This window comes from Manis javanica, chromosome X (assembly GCF_040802235.1).
Source record: "Manis javanica isolate MJ-LG chromosome X, MJ_LKY, whole genome shotgun sequence".
NCBI lineage: Eukaryota > Metazoa > Chordata > Mammalia > Pholidota > Manidae > Manis > Manis javanica.
In genome coordinates, this window is record NC_133174.1 from 139627631 (window position 1) to 139654036 (window position 26406).

A 26406-nucleotide genomic window follows, 5' to 3' on the forward strand; every position below is an offset into this window, starting at 1 on the left:
GGCAGGAGGGAGAGAAGCCCTGCCAGGGCGGGCTGCTGCAGCTGGGGCTGGAAGAGCGGGCCCCGCTTCTCTGGTGCAGGAGTTGAGCCATGCACCCTAAGGCCTCCTGAGGAGCCCAGGCGCAGCACAGAGAGCTGGAAGTCAGGGGGCCTGGGGCTGCGGTGTGGTGGCATAAGGGGCCCCAGGAGGCTGGCTGTGGTGTTGCCTTGGTCATATGCCAGTGGTTAGCACCAGGCTTGGTAGCCCCACTGCAGGAGGAGCCAGTGGGCAGACACAGGAACTGCAGAGAAAGCCCCTGGTGAATTCTGGTTGAAAAGGGGCTGCCATGGCTGCCAGCCCTTCAAGGTAGCCTCTAGGCTGTCCTCACCACAAGAGCCTCCCCTCCCAGCAGGCACTGGGGCTTCCACCTCCAAAAAAACACTGTGCCAGGTGGTAGCAACCTGCTTGTCATCCTAGAGGCTGTCCCCACCCATCCTTGCCCAGAAGCACCCCTGGGGGTACAGGAACATACCCAGCCCCCTGCCTAGGGCCACAGAAGCTCCCCTGGGCCTACCCCTGTGGGCAACTTGGCCTAGGGGCCTCCGGCCTGTTACGAACTGAGCAGCACCCTGCTTTCTCTGGTGCTTGGGCTCCCCTTCTGTGGGGCCATGAACAGGTGGGGAGACTATGGAGTCTCTGGTACTTGGTAACCTCGGGGATCTGTGACAGAAGGCTGAGAGCTTCTGAAGAGAGAAGAGAAAGGCTGCCCCATGTGCGAAACGGCCACTATCCCAGCCCACACATTCCTGGGGCTGCCCAACCTGCAGTGGCTTGGACCTGAGCAAGAACAAGTTGGACACCTGGGGCCTGTACCCCCAGGCCTTCCACTGCCCCCTCCGTCTGCTCTCTCAGGGGGCCTGGGCCTGGGAGGAGGGCTGGCAGGTCTGGGGTGGCTCCCGTCATCCACTGTTGCTCTATGCAGATGAGCTGGGAGCCCCTTAGGCTAGGGAGGCAATACTGTGCGCAAAGGACCAGTGCATCTGCCACCAGTGGGTACACTGCCCATGCGGGGAGTTGTCACAATAAACCCACAGAGCCTCAGCACCAAAGGGCCTCTCCTCTGCCTGGCCAGGCCTCCCAGAAGCTCAGAGTTGGGCCTTGAGGACTGTCCCAGACCTGCTGAGTGTCCCTGTGCCAGATCAATGCTCTGTCTGGGTTGCATGATCCCCTTGGGCTTTGCAGTAGCTCTGGAGTTCTTTGTCTTATGGGGTTCTGAGGAGCCGTGACACAAATGGCAGGTGTCACTGGGATCCTTTACACAGGTGGCCATGGCTCCAAGAGTAGCAGAGACAGTGGCATCTGAGTCCCACAGACAAGGCTGGGTGGAAGGGGACAGGGAACAGAGCCAGCGAGTGGCAGGTGGGCCCCTTACCCCCAGTCCTGGCCCCAGGAGCTGCATCTGGACACCCATGTCATTGAGCAGGTGACAGAGCATGTGCCCAACCACAGCCGAGACCTCTGCATGCTGGTGCTCAGCAAGAACCCGCTCCAGGAGGACCGGCAGGCACCACAAGCTTGGACTGTGCTCCCGTGGGTGCTGCCACTGGCCTGGCACCTCATGAGCTTCACCCTGACAGGCCCATGGAAGTCAGAGAAGGAGGACTCGCCCAAAGGACCCCAGCGAGTAGGCAGGGAGGGAAGAGAAGGCTGGGGATGGGCCTGGTCCCACACAGGTTACCCAGGTCACCTGCCTCCCTGCCCAGGGCTCAGGGTAGCCTGGGCCTTCAGCCACCACCTGCCCAGCAGAATCCCCAGTGCTCCTGCCCATGCCCAGATTTACCCTGCAGGCCCCTCGGAAGCTCACCTGGGAGATGCCATGGGCTTGCACAGAGGCACAGCGTGGGTGGTGAGAGGCAACAGGGGTAGGAAGGGACACGGAAGAGATAGTGGGCCCAGCAAAGAGACTACAGAAGTGTCCTGGGGTGGCCATGACAGATCACCACACACCGGGCGGCTTAAACAACAGAGATTTCTTCTCTCCCAGTCCTGGAGGCCAGAAGCCTGAAGCCACAGTGTGGGCAGGGCGGGACTCCCTGCAGAGGCTCCAGGGGAGGGTCCTTCCTCGCCCCCAGCATCGGGAGGCCCCAGGGCCCTTGGCTTGTGGCCACATCACTCCCATCTCTGCCTCTGTCGCCGTGTGGACGCCTCCCCTGTGACTGTGTCCTCTTCTGTCTCTTATAAGGACACTTGTCACTGCATTTAGGGCCCACCAGGGAAATCCAGGAAGCTCTCAACTTGAGGTCCCTCACTTACCTACGTCTGCAAAGGCCCTTTTACCAGATAAGATCACATTCCCAGGTTCTGGGTAGACATCTCTGGGGTCCACTATTCACCCTACTATAGCAAGGGTCCAGGACGAGTCCCCGCTTTTTGGTCTGACAGCTGGGTCTGGGCACTAGCAGGAGAGGTCGAGGAGGAGGCCCAGCTCTTACAGGCATCGCCCCAGGACTCAGGATCTGGTCCTGGGGGCAGCAGGAGGGCTGGGAAGGCGCGACCCACGGGGTGCGCACACGGGGTCAGCTGTCTGACCTGCCGGTCCAGGGACTGGAGCCTCCTGCCTCCTGCCCTGCAGCCTCATGTTCCAGGAAAAACTTACCAGAACGTTTGGGTTTAATTATTCTTTTTTCCTCTCCCCCTCTTGCCAAGGGGGCAAAGAAAAGCAGACAGCAGCCTAGGGAGGGACCGCCCAGCTGCTGTTCCACTCCCGCCATGGGGCCTGGGCAGGGGGCTGGCGGCCAGTCAGGCCCGGGACGGCAACACCCAGCTTTCCTCTGGCTGGCGGAAGGGAAGGGGGCTGCTGTCTTGGCGGGCCGTGGAGGCACCAGTCATGGGACCTCCCACCCCCACAGACTAAGGGTCCCAGGGCCCCAGGTTCAAAGGTTGACCCCACTCAGGGGGGCTGGAGGATACCACTAAGAGAAGCCACTTTCCCTGCCCGCCGCCCTATTGCCCGCCCTGGGGTGAGCCAGCTTTGTGGCCTCCTGAGCTTCACCATCAGCCAAAGTGATCTCTCGGGGTCCCCAGCCCTGATCCCCAAGGGTTTGGTTTTATTTTTCTCTCCAGCAGAGATGAGAGGGAAAGACTGAAAGGCCGAGGAAGGGTGGGGCAGGGCCAGGCCTAAGCAGCGCGCAGGCACCTCCCCTTGGTGTAAATGGGTGGAAGGGGGTCTGCCATCTCCACACCAAGGACCGCCCGGCTAGCCTTCACATGAGCCCCTCTTCCCAGACTTGGGCAGACAGAAGCCACAGACGCCAGATAGGGCCTGCCTGCCTCCTGGCCCTTCCCAGCTGTTGGAAACTCTGGCACAGGGCTCTGGGGGCAAATCCCCACTCCCCTTTTGGGCGTGGACCTGGGACCCCAATTTGGGGTTCCAGCTGTGGCTGTAGTTCCTGCTCATGCAGGAAGCTAGAGACCCTCGACCTGTCCCACAAACCAGCTGGTACAAGTGCCCTCCTTCCTGCATCGAGCACGTCCCTGGCTACATGTTTGTACCCATGAAGCCAAGCCTGGAGCTCCTGCGCCTGTGTCACAACAGCCCGCATGCCATGGCACCCACAGTGCATCCTGTCTGAGCCTACATGCCTCCCTGGCTGAGGTGCTGCTGGGTGACCAGCAGCTACAGGCCCTCCTGCGTGGCCGGCTGGGCCTCTGGGGGCCGCAGGCCCTGCACCAGAGCCACAGCAAGATCAGGTAGGTCCACCTGCCTGTGCCCACTCTGCCTGTAGGCTCCTCACCCACGGCTCTCAGAGCTGAGGGTGGAATTGGGGGGGGGGCATCCTTCACCACCCCCATCCATTCATCCATCTTGTCTGCTGAGGTGGAGGCTGTGCCCAGTGACTGTGAAGCCTAAGCAGCCAAGGAGGGGGGCTGCAGACAGCAGAATCTGGGAAGGTGAGAGGACTCCAGCCCAGAGCAGCAAGGTCCGGGCCCCAAATGGGAAGGTGGCAGGTGGTGACCCTTCACCCTGGGTCTCATCTCTGCACCTTGGTTTCTACCCCCCCCCACCTTGCCTCCCCATTGTGATGCCTGACTCCCCTTTCTGGGGTCTTTCCTCTGCTCACCCCTGCTACCCCCACTCCACAACACATGCCCCAAATTCCATCTGTGTCACTTGTGTGGCCCAGGACTCACCTCACCTCCATGCACCTGGAGAACAACCGCATGGACCGCGCCGCATCCCGCCCGCTGCGTTCTCTTGCACCCAGGCCCGCCACAGCGTGGGCCTCCGGCCCCAGCAGGGGGGGGAGCTGGGGAGGGCTCCTGGAAGGCCCGGAGTGCGGGTGTGACCAGGCCCAGCTCCACCTGATCTTTGCACCACTGGGAGAAAGATCTAGAAGACTGCTGCTTCAGATGTACCCACTTCCCATTGACTGCTGAGACCCCTTCACTTAGTAAATGACTCAGCAGGGTGTGGTGCTGGTTTGGACTTGAATGTAATAAATGCATCTCGTTCAAGCACACGCGTCTCCACCAGCCTCCCTTCCTCCCTCTTGGGTCTACAGCCCAGGGCCCACATGCTGGACGCTGCCTTGTCAGCAGGGAGTCAAGAGGGCCTGGTTCCAGAAGCTTCCCCAAGAGCCTCCCCACCCGCACCCACCCTGGCCAGGGTCCTGAAGTCCCCTGCAGCTCAGCCCCAAGCCATCTGGGGACCCAGCTCACCTCCTTTGCTCAGGGGGCATCAGTCCCTCTGGTGCAGGAAGTGTCCCAGTCCCAGGTGTGGATGGATGGAGGTGGGCTCAGCTGGGAGGGCTAACATGGAGGTCCCTAGGGTCCCTCTGTGCTGGAGCCACCTACAGCCGCACCTGCACCAAGTCCAGGGGTACCTTGCTCCCTTTCCCTCTAACCCAGGTCCTGGGGCCCTCATACTGGTTCCCCATCCCCATCCCTTGTGCACAACTGTCCCCAGGCCAGACTGTGGGTCCCCAGGTCCCCATCTGCAGCCTTCAGGGACAAGCACAGGGGTCCATGGATGTGGGACGTGGGACCCAGACTTGGTACCAGGGGAGGGTGGGAACAGCAACCCTTGGGGCGCAAGCACTGGGTCTATGGGAGGGCTGGCCCAGCCCTGGGAACCCAGTGGCAATGGCCCCCCCGACTGGGGTTGCTGACTGTCCGCCTGGTGGGGGAGGCAGACACAGACACAGTGGGCTACGGTGGCTCAGCCGTGGTGAGCCCTGAGGTGGGACGGGCCAGCTGTGTGGGTGGCCACATGGGGTCTACAGAGCCCCCAGAGGCCACTGCGGCAGTGGCCCTGCCTGTATGGGGGACCACCAGGAACGGGGTGGGGTCCCTGGGTCAGCCTCCGCAGCTCACAATGCCACCATGCCCAGTGCTGGGGTGGGGGAGGGACTGGGGGGTGGACAACCAGCAGGCAGCATGGCCCACCTGGCCCCTGCCCGCAGCTGCTGGGTGTGGGTGAGGTGAAGGAGGAAGGGCACCAGGTGCCCATGCGGAGACCTTGACTGGGATCTGGCCTGAGAACCGGAGTCTGCATGGGTCACGCTCTGTAGCCAGCCCCCCTCCTCCTTGGGGTTCTCAGGCAGGGGATGGGAGAGGCCTGGGAAGCTGGTGGAGTATTTGCTTTGGACTCATCCCTGCATTCCTTCTCCTCCCGGGCCTGGGCCAACAGATATGGCACTTCCTGTTTGGGCTGGGCCAGAGGTCAGCAGCCCTTGGGGCGCTGGCCTGATGGGGAGGGCCTGCTGCTCTTTCAGCTCTCGTGACCCCTCCTCCCTGTCCGGCTGTCCCAGCCTGGCCCCTCCTAATAGGGACAGTCCCCAGTCCCCTCCCTCCCAACTGTTACAGAGGTGGGGACCTGAGAGGCACAGGAAGTCCAGGCTGGGTGAATCCCCTTGTCACCTCCATCCCTGTGGGCCTTGCCCCACTGCTGCTTTTACCTTATTTCTACTGGGCCACCTGCGCTGCCTGGCCACGGAGTGTGGGGAGAGGACCAGAGGAGGGTAGGAGGGACTGTGGAAGCAGGCAGAGCACAGGTGGTTGTCCAGGAAAATTGCCCTACAAGCAGGAAGCCACTTGGCCCTTGGGGTTGCTGTTGGGTGGGCTGAACTCAGGCCCAGAGGCCGTTCCTCCCCTGACCATCCAGAGCAGCTCGGGGTGTCTGCCATCAGGCTCCTTGACAGACTTGATAAGCCACGTAGGCTACCAAGTGGGGAAGGGCAGACCATGGGGACAGGGAGCCCTGGAGCACTCCTTGGGAACTTGCACCTCTGCCTGCCCCTCCCAGCCACAGTCCCAGAATCCTGCCCCTTGGCCTCCAAATTCTTCTCTTTGTCCCCAGCACCCCCATGGGAGGGCCAGCCGCTGCTCCTTCACCAGGCGCCCTGCCTAGCTTCTGCACACCCAGTTCCAAGCCTCCCGCCTGTCCCGTACCCCACATTGTGGCAAGCTCGTTGAAGCCCCCGCATCTTGAAGAAACAGGCCCTGGAAGGAGTGTAGCAAGATGGGGAGGCCAAGGCTGTGTCTCACGGGGTGTGCCCCTGGCCCTGCAGCAGCTTCCACCACAGCAGTCACACAGGACCAGTCCAGGAGACACTGGCTGCCCAGACCCCTCCCCTGCACCCACCTTCATCCCCCACCCCCACCAGGGTCCCCTGGCCCTGCAGGCAGCAGGCAGATCTGGGCACTGCTCCTGGGGGCTGGTGTACCCCAGGGGAAGACCATGGATACCTCCTGTGGCTCGGCCTCCTGTCCATCTACCCTCATGTGGCCACACCCCAGACCGTGCCCCTCTAAAGATAGCTAGATGCAGTCCGTGCCTCTGCAGAGCCCCCTTTCGGGGCCTGAAATTACACCCCTGGCAGCCCCATGTGGAGAGCGCTGTGTGATTATGTTCTCAGGGGAAGGTCAAAAAAAGCACTGGCATGGAGAGTGCCAGCTTTCACCGGCCACGCCTCGGCCTTCAGCTCTGGGAAGCTTCCAGGTAACAGAGGCTTGGGCCACTCCGCAGCAGCTCGGCTCCCTCTTGGGTCTGTTAGCACGAGCCCCCTCTGGGGGCACAGGTTACCATACGCTGCCTCGGGGCTCCAGAATGTCACAGCTCTGGCCTCCAGGCACCTGAGGGCCTGGCGCCTCCCTGGAACCAGGGGGCCCAGCCCTCTCCCTGCCCTGCCCTTCCCCCTAGAGTTCACAGATCGGGACTGGATGGAGCCAGCAGGCTATGAACCTGGGGGCGCCAGCTTGGGTTCAGGGGTCCCTGAGATGTCAGCTCACTTCTGGGCGGGATCACTTGCACAAGAAGTGACTTACATGTGTGTGTGTGATGTGTCCCTGGGAGTTCATCCTGGTAGCTGGACGTAAGAGGGCTTCTGTGGGTGGGAGCCTGTGCTCTGGGCTGGCCCTCTGAGAGTCCTGTGCCGGTACCCAGGCCCGCGCCATTGCCCTCACAGCACACGTGACCGCCGCTCTTGGGCACCATCACACATGTCCTTGCTTCTGGCCCAGCAGCATGTGTGGAAGTCAAGGCCCACGGACTCAGTGTCCAGGGAAGGGGCCGAGAGGCAGAGGGGAGACCCAAGGAAAGAATGGGGAGCCGGGAAGAACAGACAGGAGGACAGGAAGGCCCAGGAAGGGGGCTGGCAGATGGCTCCTGAAGCTCAGGGCCCAGCTGCTCTTTCCAGCCTCCAGAGGCTCATGGGACCAGCAGCTGGGTGGGCTGGAGCTGGGAGCAGGGGAGACTCTGCTGTCTCAGCGGCTGCCACCTGTGTAAGGACCCCTCTGAATCCCTGCGAGCCCTGCTTGCTGGGCCACCACCCAGGCCCCAGGCTCTGCCTTCCAGGAACCAGTACCAAAGGCGGGTTTGGGGCCCAGAGGGGACTGACTAGTGGCTCAAAGCCTGTCCTCTGCCTGCCTACTTCTCTCCTGGGCCTCCCCCTGCAGCTCTGAAGCCATGACACATACAGGTGCAGACCAGCTGTGGGGGGATGGGTGCAGTCGACTCTGGGTCTTTCTTCACACACAGACCTACCAGACGGCAAGGGGCTTAGATTGCCCTGCCTGGGGCAGCCCCCCAGCTGCTCGACAGCCCTGCCTGTCCCCCTCTCAGTGCCCTTCCATCCTCATGTCGGCTCCTGACTGTTCCCACCGCCCCACTGCCTCCAGGCACCTGCCCTGTGCTCTGGGGCTCCAGACTGGGCACCAGGAAGCAGGCTGGGGCAATGACCCAACAAGGGCTAAAGGAGGGAGCTAGCAGTGTGGTCTAGGGGCCTGGCAGGGCCGGGCACGATACTTTCCCAGGAATCCTGAACCCGCCCCCGGGCTCCTTCTCAGGTCCAGAGGACCAGGTTCTTGGTTCCTCTGGCAGGAGAAGGGGCTTCTGTGGAGGGGCCTGGGTGGGTTCTGGGCTGAGGACAGGCCAGTGCCGGCGGGATCACCCAACACTCTGTAGCACTTTAGAGAACGTGTCCAGGCTGGGGCTTTGGAGGCCTGTCCAGTGGTGTCCCAGAGGCGCAGGGCATGCTGGGAGAGGGCCCTCATGACCCAAGGGCTCGTGCTGGCAGGGTTTAGGTTCTGCCCCCCACCCCCACCCTTTATGACTAGTGCAGCCCTGCCCACCACTGACCACTGCTGTGCATCAGCCTCCTCTAGAGCCTGGGGGCCTCAGGAAATGCCTTCTCTTCCTTCCTGCCTTGTCCCCCATGCCTGCGCTCCCCTGCCTCCTGGTCAGCTAGAGGGCAGGAGGCTGCCAGTTCCCACTAGCCAGCAAGGACGTGCTGTCCCCACACTGCTTAAGCAGGGGTCTGGGCTGTTCCTGTGCTGCAGGAAGTGGAGGCCTGCAGGGAGGGGGAAAGGGGAGTCCCAGGACTGAGGTGCTGCCTGGCTGGTCTGGGAGGGGCCCCCAAATTAGAGGCCCAGGCAGAGTGACTCAGTGGGCCTTGGGCCGGGCACTCAGTCACAGCTTATTGTAGACTCCAAACCACAGACAAACGAGCCTTCCAGGCAGAAGAACTGTATTTACAGAAATATTGCCCCAGACACATTCCCCAGCCACAGGGAAGAGCTCCGGGTGCATAACGTGCCTCTTCAGGGGGTCGCCTCATTGCCACCCCCAAGCTCCCTCCAGGAAGGAGCCTGACTGACACCAGAGTGCACTGTCGCAGTGCCATGCGGAGGAGACACTGTCCCCTTGCTGTGCCCGCTCCCATCCACACCTCGGCAAGTGCTCTTTCTTCCACCACCAGTGTCCCTCTTCCCTCTGTGTCTGCTCCAAGTTACCTCCTCCAGGAATCCCTCCTGAGGTTTTGGTGCCGTGTGTAACCTGGGGAGGTAAGAAATAAGAGGGTCATGTTCCCCTCCCCTGCGGCTCCGAGCCCAGCTGCAGAGCGCTCAGAATGGACTTTCCCCAGCCCGGCCCTGACCACTGTGCCCAGGACTCTTTCACCCCCACTGGGACTCCTGAAGGCCGAGGCCCTGAGTGACAGCTCCTAGGATCCCAGCCTGCAGAGCAGTGTGGGGCACAGTGGAGGGCCGGCTGGGGCATGAGGCCAGGTAGGGCCTTGCTTGGCAAGCAGTGTGCTTAAGGTCTCCTTGAGCAATGGGTGTGTCTTACATGGAGTTGCTTGTTTTTATTCATTTTTTCGAACAGCTTTATTGAGATATAATCCACATATCATACAATTAACCTATTGAAGATGTACAATTCAACGGGGTTACGGATGTTCAAAAAACACATAACATCACCAGTCAACCTAGAACATTGTCACCACCCAAAAAGAAACCACACACCCTTTAGCTGTCACCACTCTATGCCCCAGCCCCCGGCCCTAAGAAACCACTAATTTACTTCCTTTGCCTGTAGACTTGCCTATTCTGGACGTTTTCCTGTGGAATCATACCGTATGTGGTCTTTCGCAACTAGCTTTTTTCACAGAGCACAACCTTGTGTACATGTTTTGGACCCTCTTTCTGCTGCTACCCGGCCTGACTGGGGATGCTGAAGCTCTGTGGGACTACACGGGCTGCAGGATAGTAGTCTTTGTACTGACAGATGTTTGAATATGTCTCCAATAAACAGTACAAAACACAAGCAAACAGGCAGACCAATTGACTCCCCTTGTCTGGAAGGGCACGTGTCCTCTCCGTTCTGCAGGTCCCAACCATTTGCAGCCGGAGCTCCCCACCCAGACCCTGCTTTTCCCATGTCTCCTTCTGTTCCCCAGCCTGAAAGCTTCTTGCAGGCAGGCACCAAGCTTAGTCAGGCCACCATGTGTCCCAGGTCCCTGCCAGGGAGCCCTCAGCTTATGCTGATGCACAGAAAGCGGGTATGGGCCCAGCTACTCCCCCAAGCAGAATCTTCTAGACCCCACCTGCATGTCAGCCCTGGACAGCAGGCAGGGCCAGCAGGGGTGGGTGCACGCAGACCCTCAGACCTCACCCCTTTCCTCCTCCCCTCACACCTGCCTTTCCCTGGCCTCCACTCAGCCTCGGCTCCATGAGCTTTTCGCCCTCTATGCTTTTCTCTCTGGGTCGCAGGGCACCTGCACTGTATTGCATTGCCTGCCTGAGTGTCTTCCCCTGACAGACTCCGTGTCTCCTTTGCAGATGTCAGCTTGCTCGCTACTTCAGTTCCCCTGTGTCTAAACCCTCACCTTGGTCTCTCTGAAGTGGCTCCTGTGGGAGTCTCCCTTCATGCAGGGTCAGCCTGTGACCAAGAGCTGGCTCTGGCCTGGCCCGGCTGCATGCTGGGTCCACAGGCTGGGGAGGGACTGGGACCCTGCTGGATGGGGAGAAGGAGTTGTGCTAAGGCCCTGGGCTCTAGACGCAGGTGGAGCTGGGCTCACATGGGCCCTCAAGTGAGCCTCCAGTAATCTCAGGGGGGTGTGGCTGATGACGGCCTCTTCCTGGGACACTTGGCGGGCTGGCCCGCTTGGCCCCTGTAAGTAGCCAGCACAGTGCGCAGCCCAGAGGAAGTGTCTACCCACAGAGTGGTCATCATGTCCTAGGGACCCACAGGAATGGAGTAAGACAGCTGACCGGCCAGGCCTCTCCTCCTGGAATCAGCGTCCCCATCCTCAGCTTGGCAGGCAAGCAAGGGAGGACCCCGAAACTGCGGTGGCCTCCTGCCAGGCCCCAGCTAAGTCGCATCCTGAAACCACACAGACAGGACTGGTTCCTCTTTTTTTAGGGAAAAAGGGCTAGAGTGGGGTGGGGGGTAGGGTGTCGGGAATGCCTGGGAGCCTAGATGCAGCCCTCCCTAAGCCCAGAGAACCGCCTCCTTGTTCAGGGCAACGCTACCACAGGTTCTGGGCAGGCTCAGGGCAGGAGTCCAGGGACCACTGATTGGACTGGCAACCAGAGTTGGCCTCCGTCTCGTCTCCCTTCCATTTCTGCCCTCCCGCCTTCCTCGGCTGGGCCTAGCACCAGCAAGCCAGTTCCCGCCCCTCGCTGGGCCTCAGTGTCCCCATCTGGACGGTGGAAAGTCTGACTCTCTGAGGCTGTGCCTGCCCAGAGCCGCCAAGGGTCCTGTGTGTGTGAGAGTACTGTGTCCCTTTACTATGTGCCCGGGGCAGCAAGCGGGTGCTGCAGGGGGTGGAGGTAGGAAGGGGGGCAGGGGGTATAACTAGCCCAGCTGTCTTCAAGAAAATTGCTCCCTTTGAAGTTGCCAGGGGGGCCCCGGGAAGCCTGCCCCCTCCCTCCCTTGGTCCCTCCCTCTCCGCCCCACCAGCCCCGCCGTGCTCCCCTCCCTCCCCGCCCCTCCACGCCATCCCCTCCCGTCAGCCGGCCCGCCCGCCCAGGCTTTAGCCTCCCTCCCACAGCCTCGGTCTCCCTCTCTCCACCAACGGCCCAGGAGTGAGCGGCGGCTCTCTGACGGCTTGGCCCACACTGACACACGGACGGCTGGACACCCAAGCCCATCAAGTACAGCCTGCACCCAGCTGCTTCCCCTCCCCAGGTAGGGCCCCGTGCCAGCCCACGCTGGCTCTGCTGTCCCCACACTGGCCTTGAGCTGCCCTTGCTGTCTCATCCCTGGCCCCGCTGCCCCCTCACTATCCTCAAGATGCCCCCATGCCACCCCTCCGCGCCCCTGCCCTTGTCCCTGCGGCTCCGGCTCCCTCGCTGCCTCTCCTGCCCCCAGGCTGCCGCAGGCTCTCGGTCTACACCCCTTCATCGCCACCCTGTGGCTCCCTGGGTCCTTGTCCCATTTCCGCCTCTTCCCGCTGCTTCCAGGTGCCTTCCCTGCCCCGCTTCCCTCCCCTAAGTGGCCTGCCCCAGCTCTGGTCCATGTCTGCCCTCTCTGCCACTCCCTCGGGCTTCTTCCCGGTGGCTACCACCCCAGAGCATCCCCCTTCCCTGCAAGTCTGGGGTGCATCCTGCCCTGCTGCCAGCCTTGCTCTTTGTGCCTGGCCGTGGTCAGGAGTACCTCTGGGCTGCTGCCCAAGTGCAGTGCCAGGGAGCGGTTCCCACTAGCCCCCTTAGTCCTGGGCTAGTCAGAGACCTGGTTTCCCCAGCACACCCCAGGCACGCTGCCCAGATATTCCTGGCTTATGCACAGGCTAATGCCCTGCCTCCACCTCCTCCTGGGTGAGGTATGGGTTCATGGAACCCTGGCTACCAGGGCCCTGGGTGACGCTTCCTGGGTAGCTCCGTCCTGTCTGTCCCCAGAACCCCCTGGTATTGGGACTCGGGATGGGGTGAGGGGGGCAGAAAGAAACTCAGGCAACTGTGGCATGTTATCCTGGGCAGGCCTGGCTTGAAGCCCCTGCAGGGGACCCTGGGTAAATGTGAAGCCACAAAGCCCACCTCCAAGCTAGGACACCATTATCCCAAGATGGGTGCCTTTAGGGATGGGTGAGGTTCAAGAGCTCCCTGACTAGATGCCATCCCCTAAAGGCAGCCCTCCCACTGGTGTATGAGGCGTCCCAGGAAAGGAGAGTCCCAGGTCTAAAGCAAAGTGTAGATGCAAAGCCCCCCCACCTCATCCATTGTACAGAGGGGGTAACTGAGATGTGGAGGGTAGGAATCTACTCCCAGTTGCACAGCCAGGCAGGGGCAGAGTTGGGGCCACAACCCAAGGTTCCTGACTGGCAAATGCTAGCTCCTAACTGTATACTACCCAGGGAACCTTCAAAGTCACTTGGGCATTAATATGATAGCACTGTATAGGGATCAGAGTGGGAGGTGGCAGAGCCACTGGGCCCTGTTCTCCAGGCTCTCAAGATGGGTGGCATGCCAAGGGGCCCAGCGGGGGTGGCCAGGAAGAGCAGCATGTCACCAAGGGCCCTGGAAGGCTGGGCGGTGAAGCACCCCTTCGCTGCTCCATGGGTAGCCCGGGGCCCTGGTTAGTGAGGGCTGCCTGCTGAGCTGGTACTGCTGAGAGGAGCAGGAGGACCCGGGTCTTCCAGGGCAGGGTGGTGGGCAGGCACGGGCAGGGCAGACCTCGCCAGGCCTGGGAGATTATCCTTGAGCAGTTGTCTCCGGGGCCACTCAGGGTGCTGCGATGGCCAGTCCCGTCCTCAGGGGGCTCCTGCCTCTCTGCCCTTGCCCTTCCCTGGCCGGTTTGCTCTCTGCACAGCAGGGATTTACTGGGATTGAGGCAAGCTGGAGGTGCTGGAGCCATCCCTCAGTGCCAGGAAGGTTCTGGGGAATTTGCCTCCAGGGATGCGGGTTCAAGAGGAGTGAGAATGCTTACGTGCAGGTGAGTGCCTCCTGGTGACGTGCAGCAGCCTGTGCCATCTGAACCCTGGGAGAGCTGGCACGTGGGTAGAGGCACTTTCGTGTGGAACTTGCCCATGTCTGGCTACCGTGGGCACAGAGCTGCCTCCAAGCCGCCGGGACCAGGCAGTGGGAGCAGCCTGGCCTGGGAGCGGGGGGGGGCACAGAAGACTCCCTTAGCAAGCCAGCCAGCTGCTGAGTGGCTGCCTGGCCACCCTGGCCTGCCCACCCACTGGCCCACTTTCAGCCCTAAAGACCCAGGCCACAGTGGGCATTAACCAACCCACTGCTTTTGTGCCCTGCCCTGGGACAGGGACTAGGGTCCACGTTGTGTAGATGGGGAGTCTGAGGCCCAGTCCCTTTATCAGTGAGTTTGGTGGCACTTCTGTGCTGGCTGATTTTAGGGGCCCAGAAATTTGGGGGACCATCCCTCTGACAGAATTTCTCCCCAGTCCCACCAGTGGCCCTGGCCCATTGAAGAACCATGAACAGGGAAGGGTAGGAGGAAAGGGAGTGTTTGTAAGACAAGAAAACTTTCCTTTCTTTAGTAATATTCTGTAGTCACTCCAACAAGACCCCACAGCGCCCCTTCCAGCGACAGCATCAAGTCCTCGGGATGAGGGGGAGGGCACACATGACTGTCTGTACAGAGCCTCCCGGCAGGGCTTCCCACCCCTCCTTCCTTGCTCTTCCCCAATGCTTGACCCCTGCCCCAAGCTGACCCCTTCACCTAAGCCTGTCTCCCCCACTGGTGGGAGGGGCTGCACCAGCTCAAGGACTTGGCTCAAAACAAGGGGCTGGGCAGGTGGTGGGTGATGATCCTCCCAGGGCATCCTGCCGTAAGCCGTGAGGTAGGGGGTGAGCGTGGGCTCCCTCTGGAGGCAGGCAGACCCGGGTCTGCCAGCTCTGGGCCCTCCCATCAGCTGGTGCCTGGGGCCGTCAGTGAGCACCCCTGCTGTCTATCCTCTTCTGCTCAGACACTGACGGCAGGGGTGCTCACTGCAAATGCAGTCCCAGGGGGAGCCAGTGGGGATGGGGTGGGGGTCATGGGGAGGGTTGGGGGGATGCCCGCTGCGGCTAACTGGCCAGCCCCGTGGCCAGGCCCTTCTCCAGCCTTCAGAGCCAGCCTCCCAGTGCTTCCAGGGCTGTGGTTCATCCCCCCACCTTCCAGATAGGAAGTGAAAGCCCTTTCCCTTGCCTGGAATGCAGGGCCTGAAGGTCCTCTGGGGCCTCCTTCACCCCCTCTGGGATTCCAGGCTCCTGGGAGGCACCTCAGTCCCACCCCATTTGGCCTCTCCCCTGAACCTCTCCACTCTGGGTGGGGGCACCTCCTGGGTGGCTATGGAGAGCATCTTTTTACCCAGAGCCCACCAGGCTCCCACCACTGCCTGCAGAGCAGCCCCACAGACGGTCCTGAGCCCAGCACAGCCACCAAGGACTCCAGCAGCTTGTGCCTGCTCCCTCCCTGTGATGGCGCGTTCCTCAGGTTGAGGGCGCTGGGGGCGCTGCCCATCCATCCTGGAGGCCTGGGCAGTGCTCTCCTGCCCGGGGAACAGGCCCCTATCTTGGCCTGGCTTGGGGGAGCAAGGCTCTGGGAGCCAGAATGAGAACATCTCCCTGTGCGGTCTGGCATCTGCTGGAACCTAAAATGCTCAGAGGAAACACCCTTGCCCAGGTGGAATGATGGCTTTTCCAGGCGATTTCCTGCAGACAGGCAGAGGCAGCGGGGGTGGGGCTGGCCCGGTGGGTGCACTGCATCTGAGGAAGGGTACCTGGCCCCGTGGGCAGTGGGGAACTATTGATGGTTACAGCCAGAGATGCCACATTTCCACAGGCTTCATGATGTCGGCAAGGGGGCTCAGTATCCACACAGCAGGGCCCTGTGGTGACCAACGGCATTGCCTCCCGGCCACGTGAGGGGGCTGCGCAGCAGTCTTCTCCAGGCACCTGGGGCTGGTCAGGCCCCTGCACAGGGCAGGGAGTGTGGGGTCTTGTGACTTTAGGGCCTGAGGCAAGGTCGGCAGTGGCAGAGGATGAGGCCAGACACATGCGCAGGTAGACAGATGTTTTCTGGCAGGGTGGGGGTGGGTGGATGGCATCAGCCCCCTTGTCACCTCCCTGGCGCAGCCCTTTGCAGCCTCCAGCACCTGTGTCCAGGTCAAGCCTGTCCCTGAAGGCTGCCACAGTGCAGGCACAGCTCTGTTCCATCACCTCAGCAGACCCAGGGACACAGCAGAATGGAGCTGCCCTGGCCAGCCGCACCTAGGCAGCAGCTCTCTTTGTAGCCTGGAGGGCATGGTGGTGGGCTCAGGGTGGCCGGGGTGCACGTGCAGATTGGGTGGGGCTCAGGGTTCACCCTCTTCACCAACCCCTCACTTAGTCACCCCCACACACACCCGTGCATGTAAGCTCCAGCAGACCCACAGGTGGCACACGCCCTCCCCTTCTCTGGGTGACACTCAAGTGCAGACTAGAACTGTTGGGGTGGCTGGTGGGCTGGGGCCTGAGAAGGAAGCAGGCAGCAGCCAGATGTCAACCTGGGTGCCACAGCCACCTGCCCAGCACAGCTCTGGGCAGTGCCCCTGCCTCTGGTCTGCTGGTTGAAGCTGGGCAGGGCAGGACTTTGGTGGCCCCTGTGTCGCCCGCCTCCCTCTCACCCCTCTCCACCCACACAGTCCCAGGGACCCAGCAGGCCTGGGTGGCATGCACATCAGAGTTCAGGTCAGGTTGCTAGGTGGGGCCAGACACCCTGGGCTAAGGCTGAGGGACAGCGCCCAGCGTCTGTGACTTGGCAGCCGTGGGACACACATCTGCAGGCGAGCTCCCAGGCCATGCCAGACATCAAGTCCTGCTCCTGCCGCCCTTGGCCCAGCCTGAATGCCTGGCACGGCCCCTCCATGTTCTCAGAAGCTGCCAATGTGTCTTGTTTGGCTGTGGCCTGGGCCCCCCCCCCGCTCAGAGGACTGCACTGGCTTTCAGAGGCCCAGACAAGGAGGGCCCTATTGGGTCAGCGGTCCAGGCTCCAGGAAGCCCAGCTCTACCCTTGCTCATACCCGTGGGCGCCAGGCCTCCCCGCTATTCCCACATCTTTCCTTTGCTCTGAGGAGGTGGGGCCTAGCGAGCTCAAAGCACACTGTGATGGGGCTGAAGACCCTGCCTGAAATCCTTGGTGACACACCCAGGAAGGCCAGTGAAGGGAAACTGAGGCCCAGAACCCTGGTAGTGTGGGGAGATCGGGTTTGAGGAGGAGGTTTGCCATGGGTCTCACAGTATCTGTCCATGGGGGCTCCAACTTCCCAGGCCTTGGCCCCACCTGCCTTCTGTGTGTGTGCACGCACACACAGGTGGAGTCCCAGTGTGAGGTGGTGTGAGAAGGCAGGCACAGTAGCCCCTGACCCGGAACAGCAGCAGCCTTGGGCCCCTCCCCCAGGCTTTCTGCATCATTGCCCACGTAGAGCCACACTCTGTGGGGACCGCCCTGGCTGAGGGGCACAGCTAAGCCCTAAAAGGTCAGGGCCTGGAGTTGCCTGAGCTAGGCTCCAAGTGTCAAGCTGAGTGACTTCAGGAAAGTTGGTTCCTCTCTCCAGGTCTCAGTTTTCTCTTCCATAAATGGGGAGACCAGTTGTGCTGGACACAGGAGGGCCTTCTTGTGGGCTGCCCCCTCAAGGCCCCTCCCTGGCTCCTTTTGGCTTTGTGGGGGTCTCTTGCAGCCTCCTGTGGGCTTGGTGTCTGGCCGGCCCACTCTCCTCTGCACAGTTCTGGCCTCTGAGTCTCATGCCAGTTCCCCATGGGAAATGAGATCTGGGCTGGGAGGCCTGCCTGGCCCCCACTCTACCAGCTGGCCTACTGCTGGGCCCAGCCAGGAGCTGGGAAACACCCATCAAACCTTGTCCTGTGCCTCTGTGTCGAGGCCCTAGTGTAGGGCCCCCAAGTCCCCAGCCTGCCTCCCCGACTCGGAGTGAGCCTGTGCTAGAGCCAAATGCCCCTCCCTCAGCCTCATTGCAGCGCCCAGATGCAGCGAAGTCATGCACATGGCTGCTCTGAGCTGGCTCACGTCCTCTAGTGCCCCTCTTACCCCAGGGTAAGAGCCCACTTGGAGCCCCAGGGGCCAGTCTCACCCTCGTTGGCCTTCCCAGTACCTGTCCATCCTCTTCCCTGGCAGAAGGGCCAGATTCCAGGGCAGAGGTACCCTGTGGAGACTCCTGGGCCTGGCCAGACCACCCCATCCACTCCCACCTGCCCAGGTGGACCGTGGATCCCAGAGCCTTCCAAGACTCCCACTGGGCATGCCAGAGCTGACTCATCCCCACTGCGAGGTAGCAGCTCCCCCTCCTTCATTCTCCCTTTCCTGCTCTCTCCTACCGCTCCTCCCCCTCACAGTCCCGGGTGCCCTGGGGCCCCTGGGTAAGGGCCCTGAGCAGCGGCAGCAGGCGCAGCAGGCCTAGGCCCACCCTGCTCTGCCCTGGGGGTTGCAAACTCAGGGGGAAGAAGAGGGGACACTCTCTCCAGGTAGGCAGGCATGGGGCCTTCTCCCTACTCTGTACCAAGGACTTTTGGGGGCTCCCTTGGGCCCTGCTGGGCTGGCCCAGGACTGGCAGGACCTGGGGTGTGATCACAGGGTCGGAGGCTTGAAGGAGCCAGGGAGGTTGGATGCTTTCCACGCATCGGGGACCCTCACTTCGCTGTGTGACCTGGGCCAGGCAGGCAGCCTCTCTGAGCCTGTCACTGGTGGCCATGCTCTCAAGAGGACTATCGGGGCCTGTCCTGGGCTGGCCACGTGGGCCCGCGAAGCATACCACAGCTCTGGCTGCCCCATTCCCACCGCCAGCAGGTGCAGTTCTGTCCTCAGGGATGGTGGGGGCCAGGGTAGGTCAAATGATCTTGCTCAGGAGGTGCCCAAGAGTTAAGGAGTGGATGGCAAGCCAGGGACTGATAAGAACCCAAGGTGCAGGGCAGTCGTGCCTGGCCCTGGAGGTGGGGGGATTGCAGAGCAGTGGCCCCTGGCAGCCGGCCTGGCCCCACATCAGCTGGGCCTGCCTGGGAGAGCAGCAGGCAGGAGTGGCTCTGAAGCCCTCACCCCCCCAGGGCCTCCTTCCACCTTCACTGGCCACAGTCAGGCTCAGGCGCTCACCCTGCCCCACTGAGGCCCCAAAGAGCCCTTCCCCTGGCCAGTGTGGTCCCCAAGTGAGGACCTCTCTAGGGTAAGTCCGGTTTGGTCTGCAGGAGGCCCCTGGGACCCAGCTGGGCTCCCTACCCACAGATGCACCCAGGGCAACCCCAGACACTGGGAGGCAAGCAGGGTAGGCATGCTTATTCCTTTATAACAGACAGGAAAATGAGGCTGGCTAGGAATTGTCCGGACATCCAGGTAGCCTGGGTGGTAGGACAGGCAGGGGCTCAGGGCTGTTCCGTACAACACCTTCCTGCAGAGGAGTCCCTGGATGGGGGGCGGCCTCTACTGGAGGACGAAGGAGGCAAGCAGATGTGGGCGCAGGGTGGGGGCAGGTCAGGCGGGGCAGCTTGCCCCTCACCCTCACCCTGCTGCCTGGCCTGGGGGCGTCCAGACAAGCCTGACCCTGCCTGCCACCCTGGCGGCAGCCTGCTTCCCTGGCATGGCCTCTCTAGGGGGCCAGGTCATGGGCAGAAGGGAGGCAGGGGCAGAATGGGAGCCCTAGGGCTCTGCCAGCCAAGCCAGGGGAAAGCCTGTGAGTCAGGGGGGTATGCCAAGGCCCTGGGGAGCAGTGAGGGTGGGGGCCGGGGGCCATGCCCCCTTTATCCTGACAGTTTAGTCCATGGCCAGAGAGGCCACCCCTCTCCCTGTCTGCCTTGCCTCCAGGGCTGGCACAGGTCTTGGCCCAGCATGCCCAGCCTGGTGTCTTGGCCTCAGATTTTTAGAAAACTGTGGGTGTGCTGCAGCAGTTCCCGTCCCCCATAGCGCAAGCCTGACCATGCCCACATTGTCCTGAGCATGAGGGATTGGTCCAGGCCCCAGTGATACCTTCAGAGCCTGTTGGGGGCAGATGCTGGGCTTTCCCACTGGCCTTGCTGACCCCCAGGCAGGCTGTGGGCTGACGCAGTGGTGGACGTTGGGCAGTGGGAGGAGCGCTGAGACCCACTAACCGGGAAGACACAGCCCGGCCCACCAGAACCAAGTACTGTCTGAGAGTGGAGGCGAGTGGAAGGAGGTGCCTCTTGGCCACCCACGCCATTCCTCCCCTCCCTCCCTCCCTGCTGCTACTGCCCAGGGGTTCTGGCTATCTCCAGTGAGGGATGGGGGTCCCAGAGTGAACATATACCAGAACTCAGTCCCTGGCATTCGGACGGTGGCCAGGAGAGGGGCAAAAGGGTGGGTACAGGTGCTGGCTGGGCCCTCCTGATGGCCCCTCCTCTTCCTGGCCTCCCAGGCACACCCAACATGTGGTCCCTGTGGCTCCTTGCGCCCCTGCTGGCCCTGAGCCAGGCACTGCCCTTTGAGCAGAAGGGCTTCTGGGACTTCACCCTGGACGATGGGCTGCCCGTGTTGAACGATGAGGAGGCATCAGGTGCCGACACGACCTCAGGTGTCCCAGACCTGGACTCTCTCACACCCACCTTCAGCGCCATGTGTCCTTTTGGATGCCACTGCCACCTGCGGGTCGTACAGTGCTCCGACCTGGGTCAGTCCCGAGGCTGGGGCGGGAGCGGTGCGTGGAAGTGCAGGCCTAGCCTAAGTGTCCCTACCAAGGGGGTACATGCCTGAGCTGTGGGATGGGCATGGGGGGTATAGGGTGACACCACGCAGGCTTGGGGGTCCTGGTTTCAGTGTGGGAGGTGTCCACTTGTCTGGCTGCAAGCAAGTGGGGAGCAAGAGCAGCCTCCATCTGTCACTTCTAAAGCTTCCACCTGTGTGTGGCAGAGTCTGTGTGCATGCATGTCCCTATGTGCTGAGCCACTCAGGGGCAGGGGCCGGGGCTCACACAGGTGATGGTGGCGCTGGCCCCCAGGTCTGAAGGCTGTGCCCAAGGAGATCTCCCCTGACACCACACTGCTGGACCTGCAGAACAATGACATCTCTGAGCTCCGAAAGGATGACTTCAAAGGCCTCCAGCACCTCTACGTAAGCCCGCTCTGGCCCTTCCAAGGGGTGAGGGGTGCGCAGTCTGCAGCGGCAAAGTTGGGGCAAAGTGGGTGTGTGCACCTTGTGTGCAATGCAAGAGGGGACTGGAGACCCATGGCATTCTGAGAGAAGTCTGGAGGCAGGCCTGGTGGCAACACCCAGGTCATAGGTCACATGTGTGGGTGTCAGCAGCCGTAAGTGCAGGACAGGATCACTCAGCCCAACTCCCTTTTTGGCTGAAAACATTTCATCTTATTGTTTGCTCCCAGCAACATAGGAAGAAAAGATTTCATTGTAGCCAGGGTGCAGGTAGGGAAAGTGAGGCACGGGGCAGCAAGGAGCTGTGCTGAGCAGTAGCAGCACTGGCCTCTGCCTGTGACACAGACGGATCTCCTCGAGATGCAGACATCCCTAGCTCAGGTGACAGAAGACGGAGGGAGAGGAGAGGGCAGGGCGGGCTGAGCACGGGTGCCGTCACCTCCACTGCCGTTCTGCCTCAGGCCCTCGTCCTGGTGAACAACAAGATTTCCAAGATCCATGAGAAGGCCTTCAGCCCCCTGAGGAAGCTGCAGAAGCTCTACATCTCTAAGAACCACCTGGTGGAGATCCCTCCCAACCTGCCTGGCTCCCTGGTGGAGCTCCGCATCCATGACAACCGCATCCGCAAGGTGCCCAAGGGTGTGTTCAGCGGGCTGCGCAACATGAACTGCATTGGTGAGTGCGGCCCAGCCCCTGGCACTTCTCGTCTCCACTGCAGCCCCCACGCTGGAGGGGCTCAGGGAGAGAGGCCTCTTCCGGCTGGAGCAGCTGCGGGCTGGGCCATCCAGCCCAACCACAGACAGTCCCAGTGGGTCACACAGAACATTCTGGAGCCCATCTAGGAGCAGGCCCTTGAGCAGCCAGGGCAAGGTGAAGAGAAACCAGGACAGCACAGAGAGATGGAAGGGAATGGGCTGGCGCAACCCACCGGGACCAGCAGGGGCTGGGCAGGCTGCCGGGAGGCCTGCCTTGGCATCTGGCTCACCTCCCTTTTTCCCCCTGCCCTCTGAGGTCAATGCCAGGACCCTTGGAAGCCTCATGGTCTTGAACAACTAGGAATGTGCAGTTAGCCTGAGACATTAGTGGAACTGCTTTTAGGGGGCAGTGGGGGAACAGGAAGCTATCAGGGCCCTTCAGGCCAGCCGAGCCGGGAAGCCAACAGGCCCCAGGGGTGTGCAGGCAGCTGCCAGCCTGTGGCTCTACGGCTGAGAGGGTCTCTCTCCTAGAGATGGGTGGGAACCCCCTGGAGAACAGTGGCTTTGAACCTGGAGCTTTCGACGGCCTGAAGCTCAATTATCTGCGCATCTCTGAGGCCAAACTCACTGGCATCCCCAAAGGTAAGGAGGCAGCCCTTCCCTGCTGCCTGGCCTCCAGCGCACAGATGGACCAGCAGGGGGCCCTGGGGGAAGGTCCGTGCTGGAGCAGTGAAAGGGAGCCATCCCGAGCCACCAGTCTACTCAGGGAGGGCTTCAGCAGCCCCCTCCCCACACCGGGGGCACAGATAGGGCCTCTCTTCCTGCCCCCCTCCACAGCACCAGCTCACACATGGCCTCCCCTCCCACATTCCACTCAGTGCACCCTCTTTTCCTGTCAGACCTACCTGAGACCCTGAATGAACTCCATCTGGACCACAACAAAATCCAGGCGATTGAGCTGGAGGACCTGCTCCGATACTCCAAGCTGTACAGGTGGGCTGCGGTGTGAGGAGGGCGCCCATGCCCTCCCAGTGCCGTGTGGCCTGTGGGCTCCACCCCACCATCCTCTCCTCCTTTGGCCTGTCAGTACATCCCATCTGCCCCTCTGCAGGCTGGGCCTGGGCCACAACCACATTCGCATGATAGAGAACGGGAGCCTGAGCTTTCTGCCTACCCTGCGGGAGCTGCACTTAGACAATAACAAGCTGTCCAGGGTGCCTGCCGGCCTTCCCGATCTCAGGCTCCTCCAGGTGAGAGCTGAGGGCAACCCCCAGCGCCAGGTCCTCTAAGACTGGGGGAGGGAAGTAGTCCCTGTCCCCTTGGCAGTTCCTGGGCCCTCTGCCCTTCCTCCGACCTAGCTCGGGGAGCCTTGGTGGCGAGCGGAGCAGGACCAGCATGCTCTGGCCATTTGCTCCTGCTCTCTCTGCCTCTGCCTCCTCATCTGGAAAGAAGCACTCACAAGGTGCCAGTTCAGTGCCAACACTCTGTGCTGAGGAAGAGGAGAAGGAGCATGGGACTCCACTTGGGGACAGTGAGAATGGCAGGACAAGGGTAGAGAGAGGTTGTGAAGGATGAGCAGGAGTTGGCCTGGTTGATATCAGAGCTGAAGTTCTCCTCGGTGGTGGGACACCAGAAATGTGTGGCAGGGCCTGGACGTTGGAGACTGGTCTGGGCATGGGTGTGTTCAGATTTGTGGCAAGGTAAGGACGGCCCAGGGCTGAAAGTGGGCTGATGAGGGGTGCAGGGCCTTGTCTGGGGTTCTCTCAGGGGCCCCTTTCCTTGCCTTGGCTTCCGGTCACATGTGTGAACTTGTCCTTGCCAAGCCCTGCTCTGGGCCTCAGTGTCTTCCTCAAACCTATTAACACATGCCAGGGACCCACCATTCCCATGGGCCAAGTCCTGCAGAGTCTGGCATTGGACTCAAGCCTTGCTGAGCATGCCCTCTGGTGGCCAGTGTCCTCTCCACATACAGTGGGCACTGCCACAGTCAGAGAGCTTGGGCCCCCTTATCCACCCTCCTGCACGTTCTTTCTGTCACTCCCCTAGGAGCGAGTTGACTTCAGAGAGTTGAGGGGGGATGCTGCTAGAGGGCATGTGCCCCTGAGGACTAAGAAAAGGAGGTCATCCTGCAGGCTCTTTCTCCTCCAGTGACCCCAGCTTTCTGGAGTGAGAGGCTGCTCCTCTGGGGGTAGCCCTAGAGCCCAAGGAACCCAGAGAGGAGAGCCAGGGACCCTTTGTAAGCCCGAGATGCCATCTTTCCTGCATTGACAACCCCACCTGCCCCGCACGTGCCGCTCACGCCCCCCCTCCACCGCATACCTCACCTGAGCCTCTCATCCCTGCCCCTGGTCACATGCCAGTGCCTTAACCCCAGCCAACACCCACCTAACAACCATGCCCAGGCCCTCAAACAGCCTTGCTAGAATACAATGCAATGAAATGATACCCATGAGGTGGCCTGGGTGGGGCTCAGCCAGGAGGCAGGGCCCGAGCTCTCCATGTTCTGACCTCTGCCCAGCTCACCCAGTCCAGAACAGACTTGGGAAGGGCAGTCAGGGGTGACTGGGCTGCTGGTACTGAGCCTAGGCCCTGTCCCTCTACCCACAGGTGGTCTATCTGCACACCAACAACATCACCAAGGTGGGCGTCAACGACTTCTGCCCAGTGGGCTTTGGGGTCAAGCGGGCCTACTACAATGGTATCAGCCTCTTCAACAACCCTGTGCCCTACTGGGAAGTGCAGCCAGCCACCTTCCGCTGTGTCACCGACCGCCTGGCCATCCAGTTTGGCAACTACAAAAAGTAGAGGCAGCAGCAGATGCTGTGGTGGCCTGGGGGCGGGTGTCTGGGTAGCACAGCCGAGGACCTAAAGAGGGAGGCAGAGTGATGGGTCGAAGCGAGTGCCCAGCTGCACCCAACCCAGCCCCACCCAGGATCCCCAGTCCCCATTTTCTGCCCCCTGATGCCCTTGCCCTGACTCCCAAGCAAACAAATGGGGTAGCAGGCCCAGCCCCCATCACATGCCCCTTGGCTTCAGAGCTGCCCTGCCCCACAGCATAGCATTTAGAGGTGCCTGCATGAAGTTTTCTTCCCGTCCACCTTAAAACTAAATTGTCCAAGGGTTCAATTCAAGGAAAATGGTCTCTGGGCCTCGGGCAGGGGGGTGTGGGGGCTAACAGGGATGGAGTCAGTGGGCCCCGTGAAGCCCGTCCCACCTGCTCTCCACATCTCCCCCCTCCCGTCCTCTAGCTTCCGACACTCCTTGGCCTGGCCTGCTGCCCTTGGCCTCAGACACGTCACCCCCCCCTGGCCCCTGGACCAGTCTTCTCTCTTGGTCTCTCCCTCTTCTTCCCTTTGCTCTCTCACATCCGTGGACTGGCTCTGGTCTGTGTCTCGCTGGGCCTCTGCCTATCCCCTACCCAGACAGGCCGGGAGGTGGGGGGGCAGATGCCTCCCGGCCTGCCCTGCCCAGGCCTTCCCCCAAGCCTGCACAGTCCTGGAGGAGGCAGGCAGGTGGAGGTGCTGCCCAGCCCCTCGCCATGTGCTCCACAATCAAGAGGGACCCAGCATCCCCCCAGAGTCCCCAGCATGCTTTTCATTGTTCCCCTTTCCCCCATGACAGCTACGTCTCCTCTCCCCTCACTTTCCAGCTCCTGGTGTGCTGGGAGTGTCAAGCGATCACACCCAGCTTGAGGAGGGGCTGTGTCTGAGGTCGGTTGTTGTCTTTCAATTAAAGAAACACTGTGCAATATGCCTCTGTGCGCAGCCTTTGGTGGCACTTGGCACCGAGCAGAAAGGAGAACCGCAAGGACCGCTGCGGCTGGCACCCAGGCTCGCTCTCTCTGGGAGCCCACTCAGAGCCCTGGACTTCCCTTTTGCTGCTTTCCCTGCCCTCAGGTGAGGGTCCTTGGCACCCTCAGGTCTGGGGCTGGGAAAGGAAACCCCCGGCAACTAGATGGAAAGCCCCAGACTGGCCCCTTTCCCTGCCTTCTAGGTACTTGGGATGCCCCAGCTGTCCTTAGGCTGGGCTCCTGAAACAGGCCCAGTCGAGGCAGCGCCTGCCTTCCCAGCGTGGGGCATTTGCAAAGCACCTGTCGGCTGCAGAGCACCAGGCTAGACCCCTGCCCGGAGAGGGGAATCTGGAAATCCTAGGGGGCGCTGCCTGCTGGACCTGATGGGGCTTGGGGCCTCAGAAAAATGCTGGTCAGACAGGCAGTCAGAGCTGTGGGCTGCATGCAAGTCAGCGCCAGGGGGCGCACTCCCTGGAGGGAAGGGCCTCAAGGAACAGGGCAGCATACTGTGCGACCCAGTAGGTCAGCTGTGTGCCAGCAGAGCCAAGCCCAGTCTGCAGCGTGCTGGTGCTGCTTCCCGAGAGAGGGTCCAGGGCACAGCCTGGCACACCTGCTCACCAGGGACCCAGGTGTGCCCCAGAAAGGGTAGTCCTTGCCGGGAGGGCAGTCCTCAGAGCAGTCCCCCTCAGGTAGTAAGCCTCCCAGGCTGAGGCGGCAGCCAGGGCCACCGATGGAAGTCCCCCAGAAGGGCTGGCCCAGAAGAGAAGCTGCCTGAAGACGCTGCACGCTGGCTCTGCATACCCAGCTGCATGCCCTTCTGCCTGGCCTGGCACCGGGGTGCCCAGCATCCCCAGGTTTCTCCTTTTGGGGATGGGAGGCGACACAGCATGGTGGCACAGGGATAGAATGTCACCCATCAGCTCATAGCACTATTCTGGGCCATGTGCTCCAAGGCCTGGCAATCTCTGCTGAACTGGGCAGGCTCAGAGCAAGGGCACTGGCCAGGGGCCAGAAGTCAGGGCCTCAGTCAGGTCCCCTCACTGGCCAGGAGGAGGGCAGCTGTCACCAGGGCCTGGAGG

General features: G+C 61.7%; 1 protein-coding gene across 1 annotated transcript; it reads left to right on the forward strand.

The window, feature by feature from the left end:
• Nucleotides 1–11756: 11756 nt before the first annotated feature.
• BGN (biglycan) lies at nt 11757–25289 on the forward strand. Its single transcript, XM_017639992.3, has 8 exons — nt 11757–11947; nt 20112–20363; nt 20691–20803; nt 21304–21517; nt 22069–22179; nt 22437–22530; nt 22649–22787; nt 24145–25289. The coding sequence occupies exons 2-8, from the start codon at nt 20123–20125 to the stop codon at nt 24340–24342; spliced, it is 1110 nt and encodes a 369-aa protein (XP_017495481.1). The 5' UTR covers nt 11757–11947; nt 20112–20122; the 3' UTR covers nt 24343–25289.
• Nucleotides 25290–26406: the final 1117 nt, after the last annotated feature.